At 43.1% G+C, this 15,748-nt stretch overlaps 1 protein-coding gene across 2 annotated transcripts in view; it reads left to right on the top strand.

Annotated features, from left to right (window-relative positions):
- LOC126413318 (FHIP family protein AGAP011705-like) overlaps positions 1-15,748 on the top strand; it is a 244,294-nt gene that overhangs the window by 7,579 nt on the left and 220,967 nt on the right. For both annotated transcript variants that reach the window (XM_050083218.1, XM_050083217.1), the window contains exon 2: positions 10,628-10,809. In XM_050083218.1, the coding sequence (XP_049939175.1) occupies positions 10,660-10,809 (150 nt within the window). In that variant the 5' untranslated portion in view covers positions 10,628-10,659. The remainder of the gene's footprint in view (positions 1-10,627; positions 10,810-15,748) is intronic.

The following is a 15,748-nucleotide window of genomic DNA, read 5'->3' as shown; positions in this document are numbered from 1 at the left end:
CACCCAAACTCAACATGTATCTACACCTACGGATCAAAAGTCAATGGCAGGGTTGATTGTGCTTTTGGACATGCAAGGGGGCATGATAAATATTCTCAGCCGAGTGTGTGCAGTGTATGCACTAGACTGATGACCTCAGCAGTTAAGTCCCATGGTGCTCGGAGCCAGTTGAACCAGCCAGTTGTATGCACTACAGAGTTGGTCATCATATCATGTGTTCGGAAGTACGTCAAAATTATTGCTGCAGAGAACACCCTTGTTTATAGTGGCTCCATGAGGTGCTTACAAGGCATATCTCAGTGCTACCCCAGAAACTCTTTGGTCGCTGGCTTTTGAGACCTATTAGTTGATCTACACAGCTCTGGAATTACAGTAACATTCGTCTGAACACCGAGCCACATGAGTGTTCTGTGAAATGAGCCCCCTGAAAACAAAATTAGCTGAAAAAGTGACCACAAGAGACAAACTTGAACATGGGCTACCTGGCGTAGACCTAAGACTGCAACTGCGACATCAACTTTTGAAAACCTGAGATCTGGAATGACAGGCTACTGTGACCCTCAACATGTTGAGAGCAATCTAGAGGACTACCAAGGCATGGCATACTTCTCTCGAGGCATCTCGGAAAGATACTGTCATATTGTGCTGACTGCATATTGGCCACACCAGGCATACTCAATAGCTCCTTTTGTGTTCAGGGAACTCGTCTCAATGCAGCAGTGGTAGTCATCTCACGATAACCCATATTCCTGCAGTCTGTGACCTGGTGGCGCATCTCACTGAGGTGTGTATGCCATGAGTGATCTCCAGCTAATTTCTACCTCCGCACTGTTATACATTTTTTTAAAATTTTTTTGTGTATGTATTTTATTTATCTAACAGTTAAAGTTTCTTGACCTTCTAGTGTGTACGGTCTTAATTTTATCATTCCATTTTAGTTGTACTGTCTGTGATGACCCTTTTTGGAGAATACCTCAGTTTCCAGCTACACTTTTTAGTTGCCTGGGTTTTATTTCACTTTTAACCATCTTCCACAAACCCTGAAACAGTTATTTCTCCTTTCCATCATCATCTTTTTCTTCTTCTTTCCATGACAACAGGCACAGTTCAGAATCAAAACCCTATCCATAATTTTATTAATTGCAGATTCTGTCTCTATTAAATGTCAGCAGGACAGCCAGGCTAGTCAAAGACAGTTTAGCTCACCCAAAAGTGGAAAGTTGAATCCTTCACTTGCCACACAGATTTTTAATATGGGCAGCACTCAAGAACTCGCTGAACTGGAATGAATGAGACATGTAATTGTCTGATGTTCACATGAAAACACAACTTTATACAATGCGAATCAAGTATGACCATAGTCCCTCATGATAAGTTAAAAGCTCCTTTGCATATAAACATCTGAGGCTAGTACTCAGGGTTGCAACTACCGTCACAAGTGAATACATCACAAGGCTGTTACAGACTGATACTCACTTCCTGACTTACTGCTACACACTGATACTGAATGCTCAAATGGGGTTCCCTGTACACTCTCGGTGCAGTCAGCAAATTGGCCACTACTTCTTGCCCAACAGTGCACCTGACTATCTGCTTGAAAAGCGCCTTTCTTTCAGCATTAAGTTTCTGATAATGCTACCAGTTGGGATTATTTCTGCTGCCTAATTTTTTTCTACAATAGATAAATTTTTGAAGAAATAATAAGCTTTGTTCCTGTATTATAATAAATGTGGCTTTTATGATTTTAAAAAAAAATAGAAATTGGAGTAGTCTTTGTTCCCCAGACTGGAGTAGTTTTTGTTCCTCAGACTGCATTTCCTGTTGTCACTGTACCATTTAATGATATGTTAATTGCCTTGGAATTCGGGACGTGTATCATTTTATAGCCAGAATATGGTGCTGAAATATCTAGATCCTCACTTATACATGAAGAGCCGATAATCTGTTCAGATTCACTGTTTATTTATTTATTTATTTATTGTATGGCATTCTCAGTTAAAAAATTTCTCTTTTTCAGAAATGCTTTTCTTTTTATTGATGGTCTGTATTTTATAGTCTCTCTGATGTGGCCATTGTCAGCTATTTTGCTGCCCATATAGTGCAACTCATCTATTACGTATAGTGGCTCATTTTGTAATCTCGTTCCCTGAGGAATAGCCAATTAGACTACATACCATTACTGTTGTTTTAATTTTGTTGGTGTTCATCTTTATAATCACTTTTCAAAATGCTATCCTGAACATTAAAGTGCTCTTTCAGGTCCTTTGTTATCCCTGACAGAATAAAAATATGTTTGGCAAACTTCAGAGTTTTTCTTCACCCTTAACCTTACGTCTCTTTCCAAATTTCTTCTTGTTTTTCTTTAGTACGTGGTCAGGCACAGATTCAGTGACACTGGGATTAGGCTATGGCCTAATGGATTAAGATATCTTGACAATCTCCTAACAAATGGTCAAGGAAATGAGGATTATACGCAAATGTTATATGATATACTTTCTGACATGTTCCGTGTCCTCGAGAACCATCTGATGGAACAAAAATCTAATCTAATCTAATCTAATATAATCATAGAGTGACCAGACCAAGTTCAGTCATGATTCTTATCTTCTGACAAATGGACACATGGTGATGTGATTGTGGTGTTCTTCCTCCTGTACTCAGTATACTTACAATATGTCACCTTGGCTAAGCTGATGAAGAACCTTATTTTGATCTTTTTGCTACCCCTCATACACTCAAATGATAAAACAGCTGCAGCATTGACCTTGAAATCTATGAGAGAAATCTGATTTTACCAAAAGATTTAATGACCCTGCTAGTCTAGCCCACGGCCTCCAGTTTTCATCCGCAAAGTCGTGTGTCTTGCACTTCTGTCGGCGTCGTACCATTCATCCAGGCCCAGAACTTTACCTTCATGACGATCCACTCACTGTAGTGGAGACATATCAATTCTTAGCAATGGTTTTCGACGCTCTATTGACTTGGCTTCCTCATCTTCGTCACATTAAGCAGAAGTGCTGGCAGTGCCTCAATGCCCTCCTTTGCCTAAGCAATACCAATTGGGGTGTAGATCGCTCTACACTGCTGCGGCTCTACAGCGCCCTTGTCCAATCCTGAATTAACGATGGGAGTGAGGTTTATGGTTTGGCAGCGCCCTCAGTATTGCATTTACTCGACCCTGTGCACCACTGCGAGGTTTGACTAGCGACAGAAGCTTTTAGGACAAGTCCGGTGACCAGCCTACTGGTGGAGGCTGGGGTTCCTCCGTTGCAGATCAGACGTGCACAACTGCTTGCCAGTTACACTGCACACATTCGTAGTTCTCCTGAGCATCCGAATTACCATCTCCTTTTCCTGCCCGTGGCAGTCCATCTCCTGCATTGGTGGTCTGTGTCGGGGCTAACGATTGCAGTTTGCATGCGGTCCCTTCTCTCCTTCCCTTTATCACTTTTACTTGTGATCCGTTCACGTACGCCTCCATGGTGTACACCTTGGCCGCAGCTTCGTCTGGACCAGACACATGGCCCTAAGGACTCCATCAACCCTGCGGCTCTCCACTGTCACTTCCTCTCAACATGCCTCCTTCCAGTGTACCGACTTCCACCTTTCTAATGGTTCCATAAAAACCCTGTCCATATCACCCTTGCCAACTATCAACAGTATCTCCACTTTAATATTTCTTTGGCTCCCCCAAATGCACAGCTAATGGTAAATGTTATTTATTTGCATCATGTCATGTACATGTTGAGTAAATCAGAGTCTGTATCGTAAGTAGTTTGTGAGGACCAGTTTGTCTGATAATGCACATTTTTACAGCTATATCTGTACTCCAGAAGCTTTGTTCACTGCCGTAGAAATAATACCACCGGTCACAATGACGTCAAATTGCAAAGGAATATTATTGAAGAAGGGGGAAAACGAATGGCAGAAGTATAATAAATATTTTCAAAATGTACCACACTGTAAGCAGCATAATTTAATAGTGGTCGACTAAAAATGACAAATGAATCATACAACAGTGCCTAAGGTGTACATTTGACGTTAAACAAACTGTGCTACTCAGTGTTCATGGGTGTACTGGTGTGATACTGTTAGTTACGTATGACCATTCACCATGGCAAGGTCATATCACATCGGATGGGGAAATCAGTTTTTAATTGTCCTGAGGCCAAAAACTGCATAAAAAGCATCAATCACATCGGTTTTTAGTTGTCCTGAGGCCAAAAACCTCATAAAATGTATCAATCAAAATCAAATCGGATTATTAATTTCCATGTGACTGGTGCAAAACATCTACATCTACATCCATACTCCGCAAGCCACCTGATGGTGTGTGGCGGAGGGTTCCTTGAGTACCTCTATCGGTTCTCCCTTCTATTCCAGTCTAGTACTGTTCGTGGAAAGAAATTGTCTGTATGCATCTGTGTGGGCAGAGTCTTCCACTGGAGTTTATCTGTCATCTCCGTAACACTTTCGCGATTACTAAATGATCCTGTAACGAAGCGCGCTGCTCTCCGTTGAATCTTCTCTATCTCTTCTATCAGCCCTATCTGGTACGGATCCCACACTGCTGAGCAGTATTCAAGCAGTGGGCGAACGAGCGTGCTGTAACCTACTTCCTTTGTTTTCGGACTGCATTTCCTTAGGATTCTTCCAATTAATCTCTGTCTGGCATCTGCTTTACCGACGATCAACTTTATATGATCATTCCATTTTAAATCACTCCTAATGCGTACTCCCAGATAATTTATGGAATTAACTGCTTCCAGTTGCTGATCTGCTATATTGTAGCTAAATGATAAGGGATCTTTCTTTCTGTGTATTTGCAGCACATTACACATGTCTACATTGAGATTCAATTGCCATTCCCTGCACCATGCGTCAATTCGCTGCAGATCCTCCTGCATTTCAGTACAATTTTCCTTTGTTACGACCTCTCGATATACCACAGCGTCATTCGCAAAAAGCCTCAGTGAACTTCCGATGTCATCCAAAAGGTCATTTATGTATATTGTGAATATCAACGGTCCTACGACACTTCCCTGCGGCACACTTGAAATCCCTCTTACTTTCGAAGACTTCTCTCCATTGAGAACAACATGCTGTGTTCTGTTATCTAGGAACTCTTCAATCCAATCACACAATTGATCTGATAGTCCATATGCTCTTACTTTGTTCATTAAACGACTGTGGGAAACTGTATCGAACGCCTTGCGGAAGTCAAGAAACACTGCCTCTACCTGGGAACCCGTATCTATGGCCCTCTGAGTCTCATGGACGAATAGCGCGAGCTGGGTTTCACACAATCGTCTTTTTCGAAACCCATGCTGATTCCTACAGAGTAGATTTCTAGTCTGCAGAAAAGTCATTATACTCGAACAAAATAAGTGTTCCAAAATTCTACAACATGTTCAATATGCTGTCCACCATTTTCTGGAACAAGCTGAAATCAAGAAACAGCATGTTCCACAACTGATCAAAGTGTTTCCGGGGTCATGTTCAGAATGTGTTGTGCAATGCGTGCCTTCAATGCGGCTGAGCCCCGGTCTCTGGGCTCACTGTCGCGCATGACACCTTAGTGGACCCCGTCGCAATTTCTAACTCATTGGGTCAACACTTTGCTGAGATTTTGAGCTCTTCAAATTACCCGCCAGCGTTTCTCCCGCAGAAACGTGCAGCGGAAGTGCGACCTCTTGCTTTCTCCTCTCAAAATCGCGAAAGCTACAATACTGTTTTCTCCGTGCGGGAACTCCAACATGCACTCTCTTCTTCTCGCTCCTCCACCCCAGGACCGGATGGTATCCACGTCCAAATGTTGCTGCATTTACCACCCCATAGTCTGTGTTACCTCCTTCGCCTTTATAATCGAATTTGGACCGACAGTACTTTTCCCAGACGATGGCGGGAAGCTATCGTCGTTCCTGTTCCGAAACCTGAAAAGGACAAACATCTCCCCTCTAGCTATCGCCCCATTTCTCTCACGAGTAGTGTATGTAAGGTTTTGGAACATATGGTGAACTGCCGTTTAGCTTGGTGGCTGGAGTCCCGAAGTCTTTTAACACCTGCCCAATGCGGATTCCGAAAGCATCATTCTGCAGTTGACATCTTGTTGCTCTCTCCACTTATATCATGAACAATTTTCTCCGGAAACGCCAAACAGTAGCAATATTTTTTGATCTGGAGAGAGCATACGATACCTGTTGGAGGACAGGCATCCTCTGCACACTGTTCTCTTGGGGCTTTTGAGGTCAGCTGCCCCTTTTTCTTCGCGAATTTATGACAGAGCGCACATTTAGAGTGCGGGTGAACACTACTCTCTCCCGTACTTTCTCCCAAGAAAACGGGGTACCCCAGGGTTCCGTGCTGAGTGTTGTACTGTTTGCCATTGCCATAAATCCAATTATGGATTGTCTCCTTCCTGATCTCTCGGGCTCCCTCTTTGTGGACGATTTTGCGATCTACTACATCTCTCAACGGACCAGCCTTCTTGAACGACGTCTTCAAGGATGTCTCGATCGCCTCCACTCTTGGAGCATCAAAACCGGCTTCCATTTTTCTCCCAGTAAGACTGTTTGTGTTAATTTTTGGCAACGTAAGGAGTTTCTTCCATCCTCCTTACATCTAGGACCTGTCAACCTTCCATTTTCGGACGTCGCTAAATTCTTGGGTCTTATGTTTGACAGAAAACTGTGCTGGTCCTCCCACGTTTCCTATCTTTCGGCTCGCTGTCTGTGATCCCTCAACACCCTCCGTGTCCTGAATGGTACCTCCTGGGGAGTAGACCGAGTGGTCCTTCTCCGCCTATCGCGCCTTAGTGCGCTCGAAATTGGACTATGGAAGCATAGTTTACTCCTCTGCTCGGCCGTCTATTCTTCGTCGTCTCGACTCTATCCACCACCGTGGATTACGTTTAGTGTCTGGAGCTTTTTACACCAGCCCTGTGGAAAGCCTTTATGCTGAGACTGCTGAACCTCCGCTGTCCAATCGGCGAGCAGTCCTTCTGAGTCGTTATGCTAGCCATCTGTCTTCCATGCCTGCTAATCCAGCCCATGACATTTTTTTCGACGCCTCCTTTGATGTAGGGTATGCAGGCCGCCCCTCCTCCCTACTACCACCGCGAGTCCGCTTCCGTCAACTGCTCCATTCTCTTTCCTTCCGCTTTCCTAAAACCTTCTTGACAACTTGGGGTACAGCACCACCTTGGCTCCGTCCCCGGATCTGCCTGCTCCGTGACCTTTGTCAGTTTCCCAAGGATGGTACTCCTTCACTTGTTTATCGTCGGGCATTTTCTGCTCTATGTGCACAAATGACGGAAGCCACATTTATTTACACTGATGGCTCAAAAACATCGTTTGGCGTAGGGAGTGCCTATATTGTCGGTGACACCCCAAATCAATTTCGGCTTCCCGACCAGTGTTCGGTTTATACTGGGGAGCTTTACGCTGTTCTCCAGGCTGTCCACTACATCCGCCGCCTTCAGCGGATATAGTATGTTATCTGCTCCGATTCTCTCAGCTCTCTCCTCAGTCTCCAAGCCCTTTACCCTCTCCACCCTCTGGTCCACCGGATTCAGGACCGTCTGCGCTTGCTCCACCTGGGGGGCGTCTTGGTGGCGTTCCTCTGGCTCCCAGGACACGTTGGTATATGTGGAAATGAGACGGCCGATATAGTGGCCAAGGCTGCAGTCTCTCTTCCTCGGCCAGTTATTCAATCGATTCCCTTCGCCGATCTACGGAGTGTTTTATGTCGTCGTGTTGTTCTTTTATGGCACGCACATTGGTCGACACTTCCCCATAATAAATTGCGGGACATGAAAGCTCTTCCTTGTGCTTGGACCTCTTCCTCCCGAACACGTCGTCGGGAGGAGGAGGTAATTTTAACTCGACTCCAGATAGGGCACTGTCTTTTTAGCCATCGACATCTTTTAAGCGGCGATCCCCCCCCACTCTGTCCCCACTGCTCTCAGCTGTGGACGGTAAGACACCTTTTAATTGAGTGCCCCTATTTTACTCCGTTATGCGCCCGTCTACAGCTGTCGCCTGATATATCGTCAATTTTAGCAGATGACACGCGCTCGGCCGATCGCGTTCTCGAGTTTATTAGTGCCAATGAAATGACGTCAGTCATTTGCAGCTTTTTTTGGGGACAACCAACCCCTTTCTGTAGTGGATTTTTAAGCCTTCCTTCTGCTTTTAGTTTCTCCAATGTTTTGAGCTTCGCACGGATCAAGATCAGGTGATCAGGACAGCCAGGCTGTAGGGAAATGGTGGCTGATAATTCTAGCATTTCCAAAATGGCGCTTCAGCAGCTGCTTAATTGGATTTACAATGTTCGGAGGTGTGCCATCTTGCATAAAAATGATCCCATCCACACTGTTGGAGAGCTGGTATGACGTAGTTGCACAAAAGACACTTGTAGCGCTTACCAGTCACAGTACAGGTAATAGGACCGGAAGCACATGCCTCTTTGAACAAATATGTCCCTATGGTAAATGCTGTAGTTTACCCGCACCACACAGTGACCTTTTCAGGATGAAGGGGTACTGATTGATTTGCATGTGGATTTTCCGTTGCCCAATTCTATGTATTGACACATACCATCAGATGGAAGTGGGCTTTGTCTGCCCACAAAATCTTCCACAGCCAATCATCGTCTGCTTCCATATGAGCAAGAAATTCTAAAGCAAAGGTCTCTCTTGCTGGCAGTTCAACAGGAAGCAGCTCCTGCACATGGATAATTTGGAATGAGTGGCAAAGGAGGATATTTCGTAGGATTTTGTGCACCATGCTCAGGGGTATGTCCAGTGTTCGGGCAATTTGTGTACTACACGTTTGCATACCACCAGTCATCTCCTCCTGCATTGCTGTGGCTGCTGCTTTCACTGACGTAGAATCAGTTGGGTTTCCTCCCTCTACCAGGTTGCACACCATAAGAACCCGCGTTTTCGAATTTGCGAATAATTTTCTCCAGAGCCATGGCAGTCATTGGACCAACGACTTTTTTCAAACCCTTCAGTGTCCGGAACTTCCACAGAGTGATATGTACACAGTCATCATTTTTGGAATTCAGCTTTACAAGCTGAGCATGATTCCGCATTGAGACAGTTATGGCGAACGTCGCAGACATGAAAGGAGGTAAAGTCGTGTACCCGGCATGTTTATACCAACTTCAGTGGGTCGTGCACATGACAGGTGTTTCCATTTTTCCTATTCTGACACATGCAGTGCCATCTATTGATCAATTTTCGAACTATTCTTTTTCATCTGTAATGCATTTTCCCCCTTCTCTGATAATATTCCATTGCAATTTGATGTTATTCTGACCAGTGGTGTTATTTCTACAGCGTTACAAAAGTTTAACTTTTTATTATAATAACCCTGTATTACCCTCATTCTATTCCATTCACCTGTGATACGTGGTAAGCGAGAATTGTTTCATATCCCTGAAAAGCTCTCCATAGCAAGTGTGTGGATGGTCAGATTCCTTCCTACCTGCCAAAATGTCTGTAATTAACAAATTCTGTGCCTTAGACACAACTTTTTACAGTTCTGAATTTATTAGAATGGGTGCTGAACTTACAAAGTTCACTGTTTAACCTTGTAGTTCTTTAGTGCTTCCAGTTCTGCCCAACACATACTCAACATAAAGATTTCTGCAGAATATGCAGGATGTCACTTTACAAACAAGTAAGAAAAGTGAAATTTGTCAGAAATTTTTATTTCTTAAGGTATATTGCTAAAGAACAGACATATTGCTTAATAATCACAATGTTTGAAATGAAATGAGAATTCAGTTATTTACTTGCAAATTATTGCATTATTTCCAGATGGGCAAGAGTGCCACTTGGATAATAACACAATAATAAACTTGACTTGTCTTCCTTGCTTCAAGTTTTTGCAGTAGGGCCTAATAGTTTTTTCACATCTTCCCCTTCATGAGAAACTATCTCCTAGTACCATTAACACATCTTTTAAGAAACCCAGACTTGTTGTTACTCAGTAGCCAAATGTACTCTGTCACTATATAGTCTCCTCTGGATTTACTTTTTGCAAATCTGGGAGGGGAGAGAGAGAGAGAGAGAGAGAGAGAGAGAGAGAGAGAGAGAGAGTTTACAAAGACTCAATTTTTTCAATAATCGTTTCATCTGCTGTATGTTATGCCCTCTTTTTTTATCACATATTCAGCCAGCATGTATCTTGTCTTTTTCACAGTACTGAAACTGGTTTCTTTATTGCTCTCCCATCACTGCTAACTTACCAGTCAGTGAACCTTTTGGGTGCAATGCATGCAAGTTCCAGTTTTCACTTTACTCTGTGTACGGCATTGATTTAGAGTAAAATTACATAGGCCTGTGCAAAATGTTTGGGACATACGATAATATTGATCTTATCCAATGGCTAGGTACTTAGAGTGCATGGCATGTGCCATTTCAGTAATAATGTGAAAAATTCAGTTATCACAGATGAGTACACAGTCAATAAAATAATCCCAAACAGTACATTCATTCTGAGCAGATGGTTTTAGTGAATAGATGTGTTCTTTTGGTTGATTTTTTTTTGGTCAGAAGTTGTAGAATGTTTCATTCAAATGCCTTATTGTGTTTTAAAATATTGTTTTCATGTTGTAGGTGGAAACATCACTGTAGATAACCACAGAAATATGAGCTGGCTTCGCAGTAGCCCTCTGCGGGCTAGCTTTAGCAAGCGGAGACAGTCCAATTCTCCTCCTAAGGACTGTGATCCTGTTGCATGCTATGATACTTTCTGTAAGCATTGGCAGCAGGTTGCTGATATCATTGAACGTACACAGGTGAGTGTACACTCCCTTCTTTTTTAACAAATTTTCTTGGTATATCCAACTTCTTTCACTTAGCTGGAACCAGAATCTCCCACCACCCATTTCTGTATTGCAGATTATTTTACAAGTAGCTGTCAAGAGGACTGAAGGTACTAGATATTGTTGTGACTTCATAAATGAAAAACACAGATTGTGTTTTTTCTACAGAAAGATTGTTTAAATGCAACAATGCGGGCATGATCACATGTGTAGGGTTGCATGGGCATTTGATTGTAGCAGACCATTTCATGACTAGCAGTTTTACTACAAACATAAATATCTTGTCAGCTAAAAGACTGTTGACTGATGCAAAAAACGTTTTCATTTTCATTAGTAGTAGGCCTGTTACAAACTTCAGACTTCTGTGGAACAGTATGTGTTGTATGTTAATAGATATTTAATAAATAAAATGTGTGCTTTGCTTACTACATTATGTTTGTTCCATTTGTGACCATGAAATTAAATGTGTATTAGAACATTTCAGAGTTGAATGAATAAAACTGTGGGCACAAATAGCTATGTTTTCAACATTCAGTGAGCAGATCAGCTGCAGTCACTGGGAAGCTAAGTGGCACTGTATAGGTTTATAGCACCTTGATTATATGTTCAACCCCTTTGCCATTCAGTTAAATATTTGAGAACATAAAAGGATTACTATGAGCAAAATAAACCAATTAGTCGCACACATAACCAAAGCAGAATATGCAGGAGTAAATCATCACGATACATCTTGCTTGCCAAGACTTCCATAACAAAATGCCTTGTTAGCATGCTTTTGGCAGAAAAAGCAGTCACTTCTTACATATAGGTGACACATTTTATACACAACCACTGAGGTACTTTGGGTGTTGTAAGGGATCTTCCCAGAAAGGATCAACCTGTACAATAACAAAAACCAACACTGCCCACAGAACAAGGAACACAATGGTTAAGGCACTGGATTCTCATTCAGATGGAGCGATGTACAAGTTTGTTTGGCTGTCCTTACTGAGGTGTCCTGTGGTTTTGCAAAATTAAGGGAAATGCCAGAGTGGCTATCTTGTGAACAACATGGCCAATTACCTTGCCCGTTCTATTCTGATCCAGCTTGTTTTTCCTCCTCCTCATCATCATCATCATTTAAGACTGATTATGCCTTTCTGCTTTCAGTCTGGAGCATAGCCCCCTTATAAAATTCCTCCCATCCACACTGTTGGAGAGCTGGTATGACGTAGTTGCACAAAAGACACTTGTAGCGCTTACCAGTCACAGTACAGGTAATAGGACCGGAAGCACATGCCTCTTTGAACAAATATGTCCCTATGGTAAATGCTGTAGTTTACCCGCACCCGCACCACACAGTGACCTTTTCAGGATGAAGGGGTACTGATTGATTTGCAGTGCTAACATTGGTGCCTCTTCTGATGTTAAACGTATTACTTCAAAATCATTCTTAACTGAATCCAGGTACCTTCTACTTGGTCTGCCCCGACTCCTCCTACCCTCTACTGCTGAACCCATGAGTCTCTTGGGTAACCTTGCTTCTCCCATGGGTGTAACATGACCCCACCATCTAAGCCTGTTCGCCCTAACTGCTACATCTATAGAGTTCATTCCCAGTTTTTCTTTGATTTCCTCATTGTGGACACCCTCCTGCCATTGTTCCCATCTACTAGTACCTGTAATCATCCTAGCTACTTTCAAATCCGTAACCTCAACCTTGTTGATAAGGTAACTTGAATCGACCCAGCTTTCGCACCCATACAACAAAGTTGGTCGAAAGATTGAACGGTGCACAGATAACTTAGTCTTGGTACCGACTTCCTTCTTGCAGAAGAGAGTAGATCGTAGCTGAGCGCTCACTGCATTAGCTTTGCTACACCTCGCTTCCAGTTCTTTCACTATGTTGCCATCCTGTGAGGATATGCATCCTAAGTACTTGAAACCGTCCACCTGTTCTAACTTTGTTCCTCCTATTTGGCACTCAATCCGTTTATATTTCTTTCCCACTGACATTACTTTCGTTTTGGAGATGCTAATCTTCATACCATAGTCCTTACATTTCTGATCTAGCTCTGAAGTATTACTTTGCAAACTTTCAATCGAATCTGCCATTACAACTAAGTCATCTGCATATGCAAGACTGCTTATTTTGTGTTCACATATCTTAATCTCACCCAGCCAGTGTATTGTTTTCAACATATGATCCATAAATAATATGAACAGTGGAGACAAGTTGCAGCCTTGTCTTACCCCTGAAACTACTCTGAACCATGAACTCAATTTACCGTCAACTCTTAACTGCTGCCTGACTATCCATGTAAAGACCTTTAATTGCTTGCAAAAGTTTGCCTCCTATTCCATAATCTTGTAGAACAGACAATAACTTCCTCCTAGGAACCCGGTCATACGCCTTTTCTAGATCTATAAAGCATAGATACAATTCCCTGTTCCACTCATAACACTTCTCTATTATTTGCCGTAAGCTAAAGATCTGGTCCTGACAATCTCTAAGAGGCCTAAACCCACACTGATTTTCATCCAATTAGTCCTCATCCAATACTCGCACTTTCCCTTCAACAATACCTGAGAAGATTTTACCCACAACGCTGATTAAAGAGATACCTCTGTAGTTGTTACAATCTTTTCTGTTTCCATGTTTAAAGATTGGTGTGATTACTGCTTTTGTCCAGTCTGATGGAATCTGTCCCGACTCCCAGGCCATTTCAATTATCCTGTGTAGCCATTTAAGACCTGACATTCCACTGTATTTGATGAGTTCCGACTTAATTTCATCCACCCCAGCTGCTTTATTGCACTGCACTCTATTGACCATTTTCTCCACTTCCTCAAGTGTGATGCTATTTCCATCATCATTCCTATCCCATTCTACCTCGAAATCTGAAACATTACTGATCGTATTTTCACCTACATTGAGCAACTCTTCAAAATATTCCCTCCATCTGCCCAAGACATCCACAGGATTCACCAGCAGTTTTCCTGACCTGTCCAAAATATTTGTCATTTCCTTCTTACCTCCCTTTCAAAGACTGCTAATTACACTCCAGAATGGTTTTCCAGCAGCTTGACCCATAGTCTCCAACCTGTTTCCAAAGTCTTCCCTAGATTTCTTCTTGGATGCTGCAATTATCTGTTTGGCTTTGTTTCTTTCTTCAACATAACTTTCTCTGTCTACCTGAGTTCTAGTATGTAGCCATTTTTGATACGCCTTCTTTTTCCTTTTACAGGCTGCCTTGACTGTGTCATTCCACCAAGCTGTTTGCTTCATCCTACTTTTACACACTACTGTTCCAAGACATTCTTTAGCCACTTCTAGTACTGTGTCCCTGTACCTTGTCCATTCCTTTTCCAATGACTGTAATTGACTTCATTCAACTAACTGGTACCTTTCTGAGATCGCTGTTATCTACTTGTGCCCGATTTCCTTATCCTGAAGTTTCTCCACTCTTATCCTCCTACATATGGACCTGACCTCCTGCACTTTCGGCCTCACAATCCCAATTTCACTGCAGATTAAATAATGATCACTGTCATCAAAGAATCCCCTGAATACACGTGTGTCCCTCACAGCCTTCCTGAATTCCTGATCTGTTATTATATAGTCAATGACAGATCTGGTTCCCCTGCCTTCCCAAGGATACTGATGAATGTTCTTATGTTTAAAAAGGAGTTTGTGATTACTAAGCCCATACTGGCACAGAAATCCAAGAGTTGTTTACCGTTCCTGTTGGCCTCCATATCCTCTCCAAATTTACCCATAACCTTTTCATACCCTTCTGTTCGATTTCCAATCCTGGCGTTAAAATCACCCATGAGCAGAACACTGTCCTTGTCCTTTACTCTAACAACTACATCACTGAGTGCATCATAAAAACTATCCATCTTATCTTGATCTGTCCCTTCACAATGCGAATATACTGACACAATCCTAATTTTCTTGCTAGACACTGTCAAATCTATACACATCAGTCATTCGTTTACATACCTTATTGCAACTACGCTGGGTTCAATTTCCTTCCTGATGTAAAGTCCTACACCCCTTTGTGGTATTCCTGCTTTGACTCCTGATAGGTAGACCTTGTATTCTCCCACTTCCTCTTCTTTCTCACCCCTTACTCGAATGTCACTAACAGCTAAAACGTCCAGCTCCATCTTACTTGCAGCCTCTGCCAGCTCTACCTTCTTCCCAGAATAGCGCCCATTGATATTAATAGCTCCCCATCTCATTACCATTTGTTTGCCAAGTCGTATCTTAGGAGTCCCTGGTTTGTCAGTTAGAGGTGGGACTCCGTCACCTCCAAAGGTCCGAGGCATTTTGCTCTGATTGTTGCCAGGTTGCTAGCCTTACTTCATGGTGTGGGTTCCTGTAGTCACGTCCTAGTTCATGAACCACGGGCAACGTATGAGTGGCCAAGTACGGGTCCCGACAGTCGGGGTACCAGTTACTTTGGAATAAGGCTGGGCATCTCCGACATATTCTGAGTCGTGGTCACCTTTGTGCTCATACGGCAAAGACCCCCCCCCCCCCCCCCCCTGTGGGTCCGGAGTAAGAATAGGCCCGAGGTATTCCTGCCTGTCGTAAGAGGCGACTAAAAGGAGTTTCAACCGTTTCGGCCTTCCATGTGATGGTCCCCCTTGGGGTTTGACCTCCATTTTTCAAAATTCTACAGAAGTACGAGTCTTTTGGGGAAGGGCGCCTTACACGGTGTACCACTGGTCCTCAGTGCACTAAGACCTTGGCACTCAGCATTGTAACGGCGTTGTAACCATACCCACTATTCCTCAACTTGGGCCTAAACGCCTGATGGGTTGTACAAGTTACGCCCATAGTGCGTCCCCATCTGCACCTATGATCATGATGGACTTTCCATGGCACCCGAAATCCAGCACGGTAGCCAGCCCGTTGTGGTGG

Source organism: Schistocerca serialis, chromosome 7 (assembly GCF_023864345.2).
Source record: "Schistocerca serialis cubense isolate TAMUIC-IGC-003099 chromosome 7, iqSchSeri2.2, whole genome shotgun sequence".
Classification (NCBI taxonomy): domain Eukaryota; kingdom Metazoa; phylum Arthropoda; class Insecta; order Orthoptera; family Acrididae; genus Schistocerca; species Schistocerca serialis.
The sequence above is the reverse complement of the archived record's forward strand: the minus strand, read 5'-3'. Positions and strand labels throughout refer to the sequence as shown.